Source organism: Pyrus communis, chromosome 12, assembly GCF_963583255.1.
Source record: "Pyrus communis chromosome 12, drPyrComm1.1, whole genome shotgun sequence".
NCBI lineage: Eukaryota > Viridiplantae > Streptophyta > Magnoliopsida > Rosales > Rosaceae > Pyrus > Pyrus communis.
Window position 1 is genome coordinate 20,034,254 of NC_084814.1, and position 18,465 is coordinate 20,052,718.

An 18,465-nucleotide genomic window follows, 5' to 3' on the forward strand; every position below is an offset into this window, starting at 1 on the left:
TTATACAATCACATTCCTATTCTAAATATGACTGCAACACTCCCCCTTGAGTGTGGAAATACTCAAACAAAACATTGCATCAGATCTTCAGCAGTTGAGATAGAACAATTGATGAAGTCAGCGGCACAACGGGCAAATGCGAGTCTCAAATTTAAAGAAAGTATGCATTGGTAGTAAAACTTAGAAAACCTCACTATGGTAAAACCTAATGTAAGTGAAAACCCATAGACTAAGGAGAAAAGTGAGAAATATGCATAATGTCTAAAAACAAATGTCAAACAAGACGAAAGTAGTGAACTCAACGGAGTATGATCATCCCAGGATGGGTACCTCATCAAAACCTCGTTAGGTAGCAAAAACCCAATGAAAATAAAGCTCATAATCGTAGGAAAAATAGAACATAAAGATCAAGTGAGTATGCTTATCAAGATACTTCCTAGGGTGGTTCGGAATGGGATACCATACCGAAACTAGTATCCCGAATCCCAAACCGAAATTTTTCGGGACGGGAATTTGAAGACCAAACCCAAACCAAATTTTTGGGAATCCCGAAATATTTTCAGGATTTTGAGACAAATCGGGAATCCCAAATTGAAATATGAAATTATGAATTGTTCTTCCAATATATAATTCAAGAACACATTCATGAACTAGGAATTTCATTTCATTCACATTACCATTTAATTGAACACTGGCATGCCTGACTGTTTTTATCATAGTCAAAATTCAAATTAATTAAACCCTTTTTGCAATCTATTAAGAGACAAAATAATCAAGTTGTAACATCCCACATCGCCTAGAGGAGTGATCCTTATATGTATATTCTCATCCTTACCTAGCACGAGGCCTTTGGGAGCTCACTAGCTTCGGGTTCTGTAGGAACTCCGAAGTTAAGCGAGAATGGGGCTTGAGCAATCCCATGATGGATGACCTACTGGGAAGTTGCTCGTGAGTTCCCAAAAACAAAACCGTGAGGGAATGGTAAGCCCAAAGTGAACAATATCGTGCTACGGTGGTGGAGCGGGCGCGGGAAGGGATGTGACAAATTGGTATCAGAGCCTAACCCTGGCTGTGGTGCGCCGACGAGGACGTCGGGCCCCTAAGAGAGGTGGATTGTAACATCTCACATCGCCTAGGGGAGTAATCCTTATATGTATATTCCCATCCTTACCTAGCACGAGGCCTTTTGGGAGCTCACTGGCTTCGAGTTCCGTAGGAACTCCGAAGTTAAGCGAGAAAGGGACTTGAGCAATCCCATGATGGGTGACCCACTGGGAAGTTGCTCTTGAGTTCCCAAAAACAAAAACGTGAAGGAATGGTAAGCCCAAAGCGGACAATATCGTGCTACGGTGGTGGAGCGGGCCCAGGAAGTGATCCGTCCCGGGCCAGGATGTGACACAAGCCTTCTGAAATCATCAGCCATGGCAGCAGCAATAATAAAATCCACATGAATATCAAAAAGAACATGAAAAATATGCAGGTGTAGGACATTCCAGGTTGCAGAATATGAATTAGAAACTACTAGCATCAATTATAAAAGAATAATATATATATATGTATAAATATATATATAATAATTAATATTATATATTTTCGGTTCGGTATGTGATTCCAGAAATATCGAGAAGCCAATCCCGAATCTCATACCGAAATTTTGGGATCGATTCGGGATAGCATCCCGAAAATTTCGGGAATTTCAGTTTGGGAAATTTTTGGTTTGGGATCGGGATTTTTTCTGTTCGGTTCGGGATTTTCGGGAATTTTTTCCACCCCTAATACTTCCCCTGAGTTAGACATAACTTCCAAATAACAGAACTGCAAGCAATTCAACTCAGATAATTTATGCATACCGACTCATTGGACGAGCTTCTGAAAAGTAGACTTGGGCAATGACTTGGCAAAGAGATCGGTTAGGTTGTCCTGGAAACGGATTTGCTTGACTTCAATGTTCTACTATTGTTGTTGCTGGCGAGAATAAAAGAAATTCGGCGCTATGTGTTGTCTTCCTTGATGTATCCCTTCTTTAACTGCTCGATACATGTAGCATTGTCTTCAAAGATCGTCGTATGAAGGTCAACGACGGTAGTAAGGCCACTAGTGCTTCGAATATGTTCCACGACTGCTCTCAACCAAAAACACTGACGAGATGCTTCATGAAGGGCAAAGATCTCAGCATGGTTCGAAGAAGTTGCAACTAGCGCTTACTTGGTAGACCTCCACGATATAACGGTGTCTCCAACGGTAAAGACATAGCCTATTTGAGAACGTGCCTTATGTGGGTCAGACAAATAACCAGCATCTGCATAACCAACAAGGTGGGAATCAACCCGAAGATTGAAGGGGGTGGCGGCTTTTTTCGAGGATTCATGGGTGTTGAACAAACCCAAATCCGTCGTACCCTTGAGGTAACGGAAATTATCTTTAACACTATTCTAGTATCTACATGTAGGCGCATTGCTATATCTAGCCAAAAGATTAATAGCAAATAAGATGTCAGGTCTAGTACATTAAGCCAAGTATAATAAAGCACCAATTGTACTTAGGTATGGAACTTCAGGCTCCAAAATCTCTTCCTCATCCTTCTTGGGACGAAAAGGATCTCGTTTAACATTTAGAGTCCAAACGACCATAGGAGTACCCGAAGGCTTCGTTTTATCCTCATTAAAATGTCGCACCACCTTTTGGGTGTAGTTCGATTTATGTACTAGGATTCCATCTAAACAATGCTCGATCTCCAGGCTGAGACAATATCGAGTTTTCCTAAGATCTTTCATCTCAATTTTCGATTTCAAGTGAACGGCAATTTTCTCAAGCTCTGCGGAAGTTCTGATGAGGTTCATGTCGTCGACATAAAATGAAACGACCGCAAATCTGGAATGTGAATTGTAAATGAACACACATAGGCATAGTTCATTGTTCACATAACCCTAACTTGTTATATATTAACCCAGACGGTTATACCACATCTGCCCGATTATTTTAATCTGTAGAGTGATCTCCTCAATCTAATAGAGAGAGTGTTCTGTGGTCTAGAACTATTTGAACCAGTCAATGGAAGTTCTTATGGAACTTTCATGTAAATTTCCGTATCTAGATCCCCATAAAGATACATGGTTACCATGTCCATAAGCTGCATATTCAATTTTTTGGAAACTACGAAATTGATAAGGTAACGGAACGTTATGACATCCATTACGGAGGAATACATATCCTCGTAATCAATCTCAGGGTGTTGAGAGAAGCCTTGCACTACGAGGCATGCTTTGTATCGCACTATTTCATTCTTCTCATTACGCTTCATCATGAAAATCTACTTGTAGCCCACAAGCTTTTCATATGGTAGAGTAGAAGCTACAGGCCCAAAAACCTTGTTTCGCAAGCGAATCGAGTTCGACCTGGATTGCTTGTTTCCAGTTTGACCAATCCATTCTACGTCGGCATTCATCGATGAAACATGGTTCAATATCATCGTTAAACATGATGTTAATAGATATTATGTACGCAAATGCATCGTCGACGATCATATCATTCCAATTCTAAACCTCATCCAATACTGCGTAGTGGATCGAAATCTCACGATTCTCGGGAGGCTGGGTTGTCTAATCTAAGACATCACCGTAATCTAGAATAACCTCATGCATAGGAACAGATGAGTAAGTGATGGTCAGATTCAAACTAAGGTCACTAGTTTGTGTCGTTTTCTTCTTCTGGGGTTGTGAATCCTTTGAACCAAGGGGTCTACCATGTTTCAGGGTAGTAGCAGATGATTGGTTAGCTGCCAATGTACCGGGCCATATGGAAGGTGTGGTCGCCCCACCCTCAGGGATGTTCCTGCTTTCCCAGGCAGTATTACGGCGTACTCTAGGTACATTGATCTTTGCAGGTGCGTTTGCAATGGGTATATGTGATCTCGTCACCTTTGCTAGATCAGTAAAAGCACCCGACATACTTTAAGCGATGATCTGAAGATCTAGAATATGTCGCACTTCAGTTTCAGACTGGGCATTGCGGGGATGTAAATTAGACATAGTGAGAGCATACCACAACAAATCGCGACGTTTTACATGAACGTTAGCGTTATTCTCTCCCCCTAACGACGGGAAGATTGTCTCATCAAAGTGGCAATCCGTAAAATGTGTGATAAAGAAATCTCATGTCAAAGGCTCTAAGTAGCGAATAATTGATGGCGAATCATAACCTACATAGATTCTCATTCTTCTCTGATAACCCATTTTGGTACGTAGTGGCGGCGCTATTGGCACATAGACTGCACACCCAAGCACATGTAAATGGGAGACGTCAGGCTCATATCCAGTAACCAATTGTAACGATGAATAAGGTTAGTTAGAGGTGGGCTTCAGGCGAACCAACTTAGCTGCGTACAATATTGCAAAACTTCAGGTAGATACCAACAGTTTGGTTCTCATAACCAAAGTACAAATTATCAATTGAAGGCTCTTTATGAAAGCTTTTTCCAGGCCATTTTGAGTGTGAACATTGGGTACGGGATGTTCAAGTTCAATCCCAATTGACATGCAATAGTCGTCAAAAGTTTGTGACGTAAACTATCCAGCATTATCCAGTCAAATTAACTTGATCGGATAATCAGGGTGGTGAGCCCTAAGCTTAATAATTTATGCTAGGAGTTTCGCAAATGCAGCATTGCATATGGATAACAAACAGACATGTGACCAACGTGTCGATGCATCAACCAACACCATAAAGTATTTAAATGGTCCGCATGTTGGTTAGATAGGTCCACAAATATCGCTTGAATCCTCTGAAGAAACTTAGGAAGGTTGTGAATAATCTTTGTAATTGAGGGTTGAGTATTCAACTTCCCCAAAGAACAAGTTTTGCATGGCGAGAATCCAACATAGAGAGGTAAATGATGCTCAGGTGATGATTTGAGGATACAACGCATCATGTCACGTCTGGGATGTTCCATACAATCATGCCAAAGCAGCAAAGTGCTCTGGAACCCGAGCTAAGGGACGGCCACATGGTGGGTCTTTATGCCGTGAATGGTTGCTATATATAACCCACTCGGGAGACGTTCCAACTTCTCGTGAATACGCTTCTAACCATACTCGTAAGAAGTGATACAAAGAAATTCAGAACCATTCTCTTCAGTGGTTTCAATATGATATTGATTATCTCGAATGTATCTAAAACTCAGCAACATTTTTCTGGAACGTGGAGAATAGAGGGCATCTTTAATGGTTAAGACAGTATCATTAGACACATTATACGAGCCATTTCATATCCTTCATTCAGGTTGGATGAGCCTTAGAGGGTTGTCAGAAGTGCTTTTTTAGGTACGAAGTTAGTAAAATAATGTCTCGCTCACGCAATATGGTGTGCGTAGTAACATTATCAACCAGACAACTAACTTCCCCATTAGTCATACCTAGAAATAAATTGATTGAATTGGTCATATGCATAAATATAATTCCATTCATTCAATTAATCAATCAAAAAATAATATCCATTAAATATTTATCCATAATTCAAAGCAAACCAAAACCAAACAAATTATTCTAAAGACTTAGAAAAATAGTCCAAAAATTAAACCATAAACCTAAAAAACAATAGGAGAGGTTCGACCACTCCTAGTGGGTTCGGCCAGTAGGGGTAAAAACACCCTAAAAACATGTCTAGAAGAAAAAAACTTATTTGTCCACAGGAGCTTATGCTTCCTGAAAATCTGATATCTCCGTGGATGTAGTAGCATTTTTGCGATGTTCCACATTGGCAAAGTTAGACTCACAATGAGAATGATTTTTGGCAATGGCCTCGGGAGTAGCTCTGCTAAGCGTGACCAATGATTATTTGATCCACAGTGGTAGCACATGTCCATTTCAGTGGAAGCCGATTAAACGGTAGTTTTTCCATTGTTATTGAAGTTTGGGGCCTTAGGTGCAAGGGGTTAGTGCTTCTAGGTCAAATTTTTTCCCTTGGGTGGGCCTTGGCTCTGTTGACCTTGGGCCCGTGGGTGGGCTTGCCACCCATTGCCATGGCCACGACGATGTTTTCATCGTTTGTGGTTGCTAGAATTCGTCGCATGCGTTTCAGGTTGAGCGTTTGAGCCAATAGGTCGAGCTTGATTATTTTTCATCAAAAGCTGGTTCTACTTTTCAGTGAGAAGTAAAACAGAGATCAAATCTGAACATTTGGTGAACTTATGTGCCATATTGTGGCTGCAAGACAATATTGGTGGCTTGAAAGGTCAAATAGGTATTCTCCAGGAAAACTGCATTTGTTAAGTCCACGTTACAGAACTTAAGCAATGATCGAATTCTATAAACTTCAGAGTTGTATTCATTCATGAACTTAAAGTCTTGAAAGCATAGATGTTGCCAGTCGTGTCTTACTTCAGGCAAGTAAACGTCTTTCTGGTGATCGAAACAATCGGCCAAAGCAAGCCAGAAGGTGCGTGGGTCATCCTCAGTGAGGTACTAAGTCTGCAGTGCATCATGGATGTGTCTTTGAATGAAGATTATTGCAGTAGTTTTCTGAGCTTCATTAACGGGTTTGGCGTCGGTAGGTTCTTCAATGATGGCTCTAATACCCTTTGCAGTAAGATGGAGCTTCACATCTTATACCCACTTCAGGTAGTTTCTTCCATATAATTCTAGAGCGGTGAAATCAAGCATGTTCAAGTTCGACGTGTCCCTAAAACGGAGGGTGCAATAAAACGTGGTTAGTCATATGGTAATCCATAAACATACATCGTAGAACATTCAGGGTTCTATATACATGTATTGGTTTAATTTAAACATGAAAGCTACGGGTTTCAAAGGCACTAAATATAAAACTACAGGTTCAATTTAGTTTTATGAATGATTACTTCATAAAGGAGAGGTTCCTACAAGAACACATAATGCAATATGCTTATTTAAGTGTAGTGGATTTGAGTTGCTTCGGAACTCAAGTATGAGAGCTTCGGGACTACGAAAGGATGTCAACTGTTCAAAGTAGAAAAATAAATTATTGAATCGTCAATGTCCAAAAGTGATCTTCAAGTCTATAATTTTGGATTAATTATCAGATTAATGGACTGCATGTGGCTTTTTAATTTAATAGATCGGGACCAAATGGAGCCGATCGTGGAAGCAAAATAATGACAGATGAGTCATATTAGCTTCGGTTGGTGATAAACCAAGTGATAATTAAATTAGAATTAATTAGTGTAAACCAAAGTACCCCAAAAAAATATTTGGGCATGATTTATGACGTGGGGATACCAAAAATTGGTATTGGGTCGAAAAAATAACGTGGCCCAGCCAAAAGTGGGCTGACTGCGATATGGGGATAGGCCCTGCAGCACAGCTACAGGCCATTAGGCCATGAGCAGGACTGCAGGCCTCTGGGCCGTGTGATATGGGTAAGCCCAGCAGCAGGTGTTGCTGGTTTGGGCCTAAAAAACAAGCACGATGAGCAAGCCCAACCCAAGGCTGGCTTACAGGTGGGTTTCGGGTTTTTGGGTCAGGCAGGTCAAGCCCAGCAGCAAAAGCTACTAGTAAGTTGGGCCGAGGGTTAGCGAAGCTCATCAAGCAACGCAGGCTTGTTGTAGGCAGGCCAATGACGTAGGACCAAGCCCAGAAGCATACGGGTTGCTGGTGACGGGCCATGGGTGCAAGGGCAGAGCCCAACAAACGACTATAGGCCATGTTGGTAGGTGGGTTAAGGATGCAGGCCCATTCCGAATCGATCCCAAGCCAAAAAGGCCGAGTTGTTCTTGCTCACAGCAAGCCTAAAGGGCTGTTACTTTTCTAGGGTTTTAAGAATCTTAATTGTTTTTAATTTATTTATATGCTTTGACTCACAAATTCCACATAGCAAAATAATTGTGTAATGCATAAAACGTGTGTGTGTGTGTGTGTGTGTATCAGAAAGAAAATATAAATATAAGGGGTTCATACATCATGGGGAATGTTTTCATGCTTCGTGGACGTTACAAATATCTTACTTTATTTTACTCGTACCTAGTTGGCAGAAAACAAATAAAAACCTTTGAATTTTGTAGAAGAAAACCTCCTCCTACGATCATTTAGTTCCTTAGCTTTTGGTAAGAGCGTGATGATAATGTGTAGTAGGCCTATTTGACTGAACTGTATTTAAGACTAGAGAGGGAGAAAGGCCGGCGGCAAGAGAGAGATGAGAGAAAGATTTAATTGTGAGGTGTGTGTTGTACCATTGTGTCTTTATTTATAGTAGTAGGTTAGGTTAAATCCTTACCCTAATAGGATTACAACTCTGATAATATCTACCTAGGAGAATATTCCAAGATATCCCCAGATACACTAAAATTTACACAATCACATTCCTATTCTAAATATGACTGCAACACTTTTTAGTATTTTATTTTCATATATTTCTATTTATAATTTGTATCCTTTTTTTAATTTATACCAATATTCTTTTTAGTTTTAATTTGTACCCATAATCTTGAATTTTTAATATGTACCCATATTTTCATTTTAATTTGTACCCATAGTTTTGAATTTTAATATGTACCCATATTTTTTAATTTGTACCAACATTTTTTTTTATGAACGTGCCCATGCTAATTATATGTGTTTATTTTATGTTTTAAGATGGGAATTGTTATTAGCACTCCAAAAATCTCATCCTACACTCCAATATTTCTATATTAGGAAAGAAAAATACACTTATGAGGACTGTAGAATGAGATTTTTGGAGTGTCAATAATACTTCCCTTTAAAATATATCAATAGTTATTTCTTGCACTTCATGTGGGTACATTTTTTTTGCTAGAAATATGTGAAGAACAAATTACTCTATTATTGATTTTTAAGTAATTGTTATATTTGTAACAATATTATTTAGATTTGTTCAAATTTCATAATTTGTGGGATATTGAATGCATAAATGTATGAGTTAAATCCCTTAAATGATGCTAGGGACCTTGATCAAACTATTTAAACAAACAAGGTTTTATTCTAACAACTAGGTTGATTAAGGACCGGAACCAAAATGACTCAATCTTAAAACAGTCTACCAAATTCTAGAGGCCAAGCAGAAGCACTTCTTCAAAGGTAATCTAAGGGTGATAACAGGCCCCTACCACATCCCGGGATCGACTCCACCGTAGTACGATATTGTCCGCTTTGGGCCTCGACCTTGCCCTCACGATTTTGTTTCTGGGAAGTTCCGGCTGACATACTATTTCATATTGATTTATTTCACCTGGGTTAATTATTCTTGTTGAGATATTTGACACGGCATAGCTGTGAGACTGTTATTTTGGTTATGGTTTTGAGTTATAGTCACGCCTATTATTTTCTGGGAAATTATACAGGTGTTACGGCGATGGGTTACTGCCTTTGGTAATTCAAATTGATTTGAAAAGTTTTGTTTCGCTCACTCACATTTTCTATTTTTGCACCCCTTCCAGGTTCTATCAGCAGAGTTCTATATCGACGAGGATTCGTGGCACATTTCAGTACAGATGTCTTCTTACCCCGACCCGAAATGTCCACTAAGACTTCGAATCAAGCCATACTGACCGACACCTGGAAGGTGACGAATCCATAACGTGTGATAATGTATAAAATGTGAATAAATTAAAATCTAATTTGCCTAAGTACACGAGTGCGTGGTGAGCGGGTCTGGACCCATTTCACCCGTGATACAGAGCATAGATATAGTACAGTAAGGTAAGATAATGATTATACCATCATAAGAAGACATCTGTACTAAAAAGTGTCATGAATCCTCGTCGATACGGAACTCTGCTGCTAAAACCTGGAATGGATGCAAAAATAGAAAATGTGAGTGAGTGAAACAAAACTTTTCAAACCAATTTCAATTACCAAAGGTAGTAGCCCCTCATCGACACACTTCCGGCCAGGGATTGGCTCGATTCGGGGTCCTAGTAGACATTCTGGGTTGGGGTGTGTCACATATAATGTGTGTGCGTGTGTGTGTATATATTATATCATTTATAACTTATATATAGATGTTATATATTTTTTGTATGGTATGGTAATACCATAGTAACAGTATCAAATACCAATACCGTACCATAGAATTTCATTTCGGTACAATACTGTGCCATTACCGATCAGCACAAAATCGGTATGGCATAATTGGCACGGTAATTTGCCAAAAAAAATCCACCTCTAAGTTTTATAATAGAACCTCAACTTTCTTCATGGTATTAGAGGAAGTTGTCCTACATGTGAAGTCCAACGATCACATGTGGTCCACGTCACACCGTTTGTGTCGTTCACGTGTTAGGCTTTAAATTTCGCCACACGTAAGAGAGCATATTGGAAGTGAATCCTATATTGATGTGAGAATGGAACTTGCATGGACATATAAATAAGTTGGGTTATTCCCTATATTGCCAATTGGTTTCATTGTTGAACCGGAATTTTTTTTTTTGTAGTATCAAAGTAAGATTTAATGTCTGATTCATTCTTAACAGGAAAAGTGTCAATGAACAAATGGACAACTTTTAAAATCTATAACCAGCAAAAAAAATTTTATGTCGATCAAAGTACACAAGACATTGCTTATATATGAACCAAAGCAAGTTAGCCAAAGGTGCCTAATTTATGCATACAGGAACGCTAATTGTGTTCACTTAATTGGAGTGGTTTTTTACCACTTAGTACTATAATCTAATAGTATTTCTCTTCATTTGTAAGTGAGAAGTTTTAGGTTCAATTCTCGTCAAATGTGAATTTGAACTACATTATTGTTAGGCCATTATAAGGTTAAGCCCATTCACCTTTCCCTAGCATATGGGCACACACAAAGTGTGTGAGGAAATTTTTTATTTTTGTTTTTGAAATAGAAGGAGAGAGGAAGAGAGTGATAAAGAATGTGGGAGTGAGAAATTTTTTTTTTTTTTTTTTTTGTTTTAATTTGAGATATGTTAGGATTACATGTAGGTGAGTTTTTGAAAAAAGAAAAACAAAATTTGATTGGGTGAAATTACATTTCTGCCCCATATTTCTTATTCATGTTCTATTTTAATTAGAAGGTTAAACTGGTAATTTCATAAGATTTTGGTTAACAATGAGTGTTTTATTAATTAGTAGAGATAATATCTTTTGTTAAAAATTTTAAAAAAAAAATATGGAGGGCCTTTTTTTGTGAGGATGTAAAAATGAGAGAGTTATGTTGCCAATTGGTGTTATGGTGGAATTTCAACTTCTTCATGGTATTAGAGTCATGTTGGCTCACCTGTGAAGCTCAATAGCCATAAGTTCAACACGTCACTCAATTTGTGTCTATCTGTTAGGTTTGAAAATTCGTTAAATAAAAAAAAATTAGAAGATGTTGGGCTACTCTGCCTACTAGTAGTGTATCACTAGCTCTTTTGTTAGCTAAAAACAACACAACCATATCTATATGTTGATTTTCAGTATAACCGCCACACAAGGTGGTACACCACGTATCACTATACAAATGGTAGGATATGTGTATTAAAAAGATAATAACTTAAAAAAAAAAAAATTTCTCACCACTTACATAAAAACACGTGATGTACCACCTATATTCCCGTCACAATTAAAATTTTCTCCTATATGTTGTCTCTCACCTTGCATTTCAAACATGTACAAGTGTGAGAGTCCTGTCATAAAAGACTTCCATAGAATTTAAAATTAGAACCACGTGGTTGAGGGGATGATTAATATCATTTCTCGCAATTGTGGGGATGGTTCTACCCCATACATGAATACGAGTGGTCCTTATACAGTATGAGACTTAAGACGAAAACGCAATGATGCTTTTATAATTTAATACTTTAGTATACTATTCTTAATCAATTAGTGCAATTAAAAAGCTTTCTACTAACTATCTCCACAATAATATCTACGAGAATAAGTGAAATTTTTAGTACGACGAGTTAGTGGGATTTCTTGTTTTTCCTGGTTTTAGTGCTTCCGAGATATCGGGAATCGTCTCCATGACTTTAAATTTTTTTTTTTTCATTCTGAGAACAACCTTAATGGACTTTTCGAAGATAACAGACGCTTTTTGATTTGAAAATGCTTGAGACCTATAAAATATACATCTTTTGTACATATTTCTTTCATATAAAAAAAACTGCGCAGATTTTTTAACTTTAGTGTTCTTTTCCACCTGGCCCAAAATGTAGGGTGATCATATGTCACAATTTTGCCACTTTTATTTTAGCTTAAGATTTAGGGTTGAATTGGGAGTTTAAAAATCATTAACCAATTATTGTTGTTGTCCGTGTTGCCCTAACAACGTGCTTTCGCACGTAGTGTTCTTTAAAAATTTTATGCATTTCATCTATCCCTATCGTACTCCAGCTTGATATTTTTAAGAGAAGAGTTTGCTTCTTAAGGTTGAGGATGAGTTCCTCATGAACATACTTTGTGGCCTATTTACACAACTTTGTGCTTATAATAAAAATCATTCATATTCAAAGTTAAAAAGGTGCTAGGCTCTACTAGGACGGCATGCAAGGGCCTAGGCGGGTTTTTTATTTTAATTAAATTTGTTATATAACAATAAAAACATATATATAAATGACTAAAATTGATTAATACATAAAATAAAATATGTATTCAGAGTTATTTTACAAGAAAGAAGTTCAGAGTCAAAGATTATAAAAAATAAAAAAAAAATCAATTAAAACTAAGTCGTTTAATCAATCACTTGTAGCAAATAAAAAAATAGTTCATAATGCTTTTACTAAATCTGTCTATCTATTTTTATACAATTCAATAACTAAATAATCTTAGTTTTAATTGATTTGCAACATGAAACACGTGTACAGAGAACTTTGCTGCAAATTATTAGGCTAATCTGGCTTATTCTTTTGATCTGGACTTACATATTTTGGACAGTGCTCCCAGTTTCTTTCTAGTATTTTAGATGATGATAATTAAGAGGGGGTGTGGGCCAACACTTTAATAGATAGTGTGTTGAGTTTCTATTCATGCGTTGTAGGTTCAAAATTATCATTTTAAATTATTATAATAGTTTTGAAACCTCCTCCTCTTAATATAATATATATTTTTTTTTTTAAATGATGATAAGACGGGCAAAGCTGATGTTCGGGCTGTAGTCTGTTAGGGTTTGTTGTTTCTTGTTTGGCTTCGTCCTGCCTATTACCAAAAAAAATGACTGGGATTTGACCACTGACGGTCTTGTAGCATTTTTGTCTAAAACTAATTTGAAACATGACTCGTAATGACTCATGATTGTGGCTGCCGTGGAGATTATTTGGGTTTTGATCGTGATACTCGATATCATCCTAATTACGTTTTTGGATGTTCAAACCCACTGAAGGATATAATTAATCCCAAATACTTTTCTTCTTTTTGAAAACCTTATCAAGATAAACAAAATTAGTGTTTTGGATGAGCAAATAGGGTTTCTTGGTAAGGTGAAGTTTCCTTATTTAATTAATCAACTTTACTAACAAGGATTAAATCGGTGCACATGACTGGCACGTGACCTTAGAATATTTCTAGACATGGAGTACACAGGAATATCATAGAAGATTAGGGTTTTAGGGATTAAGTATGGTGGCAGTATATACAGGGTCAACTAGAAACGTTGTTTCTTCTATACATAAGAAAACATGGGATCCATCCTAATTCTGAGCTTCCTTCTTCACCGTTGGATTTTTTTTTATGTCAAATGAGCCGTGATCTGAATAGCCCTACATATCAAGTGCGATTACACATCAAAAAGCTCCTTAGTGCGATTCTGGATGAATGAAATAATTTCAAACCCTCTGGATTCCTACAAAGGACGGAGCAAGTGGTCTTGATATGCAACTTCAATCCAGTGTGTTGCAGTACATTATACATTTGTTCAATTTTGAAGTAAAAAATGGCAGGGAAAATCTAGACCAAATATTTTACCGGGTCTAATCAGTTAAGTCAACAATAATTTTGATTGGTATAATTACCTCTAACATTCTTAAATTTGATTGGTGAATAGTGTAAACCGCACAAACAATTTGTGTGTTTGAAGAAGCACAGGAGCCAAACCCTAAGAAAGAGCACGGAAGTCCCTAGAACTGAACTATGAGTTGTAACCATTAAACCACTTGGTGGGTGACACATCAGAAAGAAGCTTGGGTGGGACCCCAAGGGTTTTGTGCATGTACTAGGAATAGTACTTGCTAGGGTTTAACTGGTGTGAGGCCGTTCTCGTTGAGGAGATAAAAGACCAAATAGGGAAAATATAGGATAATAGGGGCTAGCTAGCTAAAAAAACCTGTATGGATTATCTAAACGTGAAAGCTCAAATGAACAACTGGAAAGGCTAACCCTAGGGTGTTACATTTTTGATATTGCTTCACACATTCTTTTGCATGCAACTTGATGCCTCAGATTCGATCGTAGCCTTCCTCCATTATAAATAGCTCACACCCTTTGCTTCTAAGCATGTCATATATTGAAGTATGAGATAGCAGCTGTGTATTGTTATCACTGCATGAGCAAGGGATCATAGAGAGTGAGTGATACAAAGAGTGCCTTCCAATCTTTTGGTTGTAATCCAAAGATATGGCCCTTCAACACACTTTGAGTTTGGCCTTCGGCCTCTTAGGTATTGTAGCTAATTTCGCTTCTACCTCTTTTTCTTCATCACCATTAATGCAATCATAGAAGCTAATTATAATTAACCCATTTTCGAATGCTAAATGGGAACTTCTTTAGTTATATTCCTTTGTGCCTAATTAAACCCTCTTTTATATCCACGTCTTCACAAAAGGATCGATGGTCACAACTTAATTTATGCACACTACATTACTATTTCTTTGTAGTATGTGTTAATAAGTTGTGTTTAAGATTTCAAGTTCATAAACTGATTTTTTTCCTCTTGTCCCTTGTTCAATTCTTTTATCATAGGCAACATCATCTCCCTTTTGGTCTTCCTTGCTCCAGTGTAAGTGGTTTACTTTTATTTTGATTAAATGTATTAATTAACTATTCCATGGAAAATTTTCAAATATTCATATGCGTCCTAGCTAATGAGAACAATGATTTTTGCAATTGCAGGCCAACTTTTTATACAATTTACAAGAAAAAAACAACAGAAGGTTTTCAAGCACTTCCATATGTAATAGGGCTGTTGAGTTCAATGCTGTACATATACTATGCCCTCCTTAAGGAAGAGCTTAAATATGATGCCAATCTTCTCATCACAATCAACTCGGTTGGCGGCGTCATAGAGACTCTTTACATTTCCCTCTTCCTTTTCTATGCCCCCAAGAAGGCCAGGGTATGTATTGATCGTCAAACTCCATCATTAACACTAACAGTCTTCAAATTATATGTATCGCATACATATGGGTTTAATTTGCTTCTTGCAGATCTCAACTGCAACGCTTCTGTTCTCACTGAACTGTTTTAGTTACGGAGTGATGGTTGTTTTGACTCGCTTTCTAGCCACAGGTGAAATGCGTATTAAGATTGTGGGATGGATTTGTCTTGTGTTCAGCCTAAGCGTATTTGTCGCACCTCTTGGTGTCCTGGTAATTAGCAACTTCGACTTAAAGCAAATCTTAACTATTTGTAACATCTCAACTAACTGTGTGTTAAATATCTTATTGGAAGAGACGGTACTATATAATTGGTTGGGATGATACAAAGAATGTTTTAGTTTCTTCCAGGATCAAATTAATTTCTTAATGTAACAGTGGTAAATTTGTGCAGAGACAAGTAATAAGGACCAAGAGTGTTGAGTTCATGCCATTTCCGTTATCATTTTTCCTAACATTAGGTGCAGTCGCATGGTTCTTCTATGGTTTTCTGATCAAGGACTACTACATAGCTGTAAGTGTACCTTAGTAGTTTACATATATAAGTTACATGCATGTAACATGCAGAAGTGTATAATTATATTATAGGAAACTTTAACAAAAAGCTCCCGGTACTGTTCATTTTAACAAAAAACCACATTTTTACACTAAAAAGTCAATTCTCGTACTATTCACTTTACCTTTTATTTTGTTCTTATCGTTAAAACTCAAAGTTTTCAAGCCATTTTCATTAGTTTTCCTTATATTTTATGCCTTGATTTGAAACTTGCTGTAAAAATTTGTATATTAATCTTTTGTTTTCCTCTTGGTTTATTGAACCAACAGTTACCAAACATACTGGGCTTCTTCTTAGGGGTTGTTCAAATGGTGGTTTACGTAGTCTACAAGAATGCAAAGGAAGTTCTGGAAGATCAGCCAAAAGGTCAAGAATTATCAGAACACATTATTGATGTGAGGAAGATCAGTACTTTGGTGTGTCCAGAAATGAGCCCTGCGGTGATTCTGCAACCAAATGTGGACATTACAAGTGACATGATTGAAGTGGTTCAAAATATAATTATCATGGCTGAAAAGGCAGAGGAAACCAAGGAACCTACCATGGATGATGATGCCTCCACCAAAGTATGACCCAAAAACTGAAGGAACATGCACATATGTTATAAAGTTCTTTAAGTCTTCAAGAGCATAGTTCCTTCAATTTTCATAATTAAAGTTTAATTTTTGTATTGGATTAACTGTACTCTAATTAATTAGGGGTAGTGCCATGGGTGTGTCTGTATTGTATCTCTATCTAAGCTTAGTCTTTCAGTATCTGCGTCCCCTTAAAGCTACGTAGCTATCTGATGTAGTTGTGTCACTAGCTTTAAAATAGTTAAGTTTATTTCAATGTATCAAGGAAAATATTATTACTAGTTAATTACATGCTATATATTCTAGATTCTTTTTCTTTTTTCTTTTGAGGGCTCTTCACAAATTTCTCCTTAAAACTCCAACTTACAGGCAAAAGCAAAACAAATGAACCCAATTGTACCGCACTCGTCAACATTAACAATTGGTAGATAGGTGATAGATATTTTCTGTAGTTTAATTCTTGAAATGTTATTCGCTAAAGTATTTCCTAACAAACTTTTGAAATTCTTATCAAGAAAAACCAAAACAATCGGAAAAAACTTATCAAGTACAATATAACTCAATTTGACATGGCTGTTGCTGGAATTGATATGAATCTGGTCTCCTTCTTAGAAATGAAAATGACACTTAGAATAAGCTTGACGAAGAAAGAACGCATCGTAGACTATAACTTTTGTCACTTTTATAATTATTCCAAGTATGTCAATTGCGATCATGGATAAAAAAAGTCACTAGCTAACACAGAAAAGAGTCTCACTGCTACATATAAACTAAAAGTAGGCAGAGAATTTTCTTCTTACAAGCCTATCCACTTGAGGTTTAATTTTTGCCAATATTAAGTTAGCTAGCTTTTTCAGGAATTCCACTGGGAGAGACGGAGACAAGAGAAACCCTAGCAACCAAAACGAAACAACACAATTAGTCTTCCTAAATCCAAGTAGTGGAGAATCGCATATTTTCTCTTTCTCTACATGCTATCTAGCTAGTGTTGAAAGACTCGAAAACTTGCACCAGGCAGATCTGAATGGATCCACCTTAATTAACATATCAATATGCTAGCTATAGCCAAGGCAAAGTGGAAGAAAATCATCCATCTACATAAGTTTGGAACCTGCACACTGCACACATAAGAATATTCTTCCTAGCAAAAAGTAACTCACTATAATTAGGGCAAAGGCTTGACGTTTCCCCACGTGAGGAATACATCACCTGTAAATTTGAAGGGGTCAATTAATTAAACTAAGCCAACATACTAACCTGGATTGACGGAGTCGAACGACATCTTCTTTGAATATTGCTCCACGAGCTAGTAAGAACTCTTTTATTGGTTTCTACTCGGTAGGTTGTACTATTAAATGAGAAATATTACGTGTAACGTGTGTAATGCATTGATAAGAATCTTTACTTATACAAGGTGCGTAACCATAATGAGATTACGATCATTATAAGCCCATTAAAAGTCCTTATGCATTTATATTATACAATTCCCTTAATTAAGTTCATAATAGGATTTGAAATCCCTTTTGCTACTCAAACTCAGTAAACCTTAGTGGGAAGATGACATGTTTGGTTAATTAAAGACTCGTTTGGAAGCGTTTTTAAAATAGTTGAATACGCTTTTTGTGAAAATATGTTAGAACCAATCCTTAATAAAAATGCAATTGAATCCTGAAATATATATATATATATATATATATATATATAAAGTGTTTCCTGCAAGAAATACATAAATATTGCTTCTTGCATAAAGCACTTCAACGAAAATAATTAGTATTCCAGATCCTAATAATAAGATTTGCAAGCAATTAAAGTGACTAGGAACACATTAAACCCCATAAAAATTCTCCCAACAGGTGCAACATAAGTAGGAAAAATATTCCAACATGTTCTCTTGCATCTAGTGTATTTTGAGCCGTTCTCAACGTATATCTGTTAAGCCGGACACGTGAATTAGCTTGATTTGTTACCATCTATTTTTTGTACAAGTGATATTCTTACCTTAAATTACACTAATAAGTGGAATAGAAAGAGTTTGAACTCAAAAC

General features: G+C 37.0%; 1 protein-coding gene across 1 annotated transcript; it reads left to right on the forward strand.

The window, feature by feature from the left end:
• Positions 1-14,531: 14,531 nt before the first annotated feature.
• LOC137709810 (bidirectional sugar transporter SWEET10-like) lies at positions 14,532-16,535 on the forward strand. The gene is made up of 6 exons (XM_068448798.1): positions 14,532-14,574; positions 14,877-14,913; positions 15,027-15,249; positions 15,341-15,502; positions 15,684-15,803; positions 16,115-16,535. The coding sequence occupies exons 1-6, from the start codon at positions 14,532-14,534 to the stop codon at positions 16,415-16,417; spliced, it is 888 nt and encodes a 295-aa protein (XP_068304899.1). The 3' UTR covers positions 16,418-16,535.
• The last annotated feature ends 1,930 nt before the right edge of the window (positions 16,536-18,465 follow it).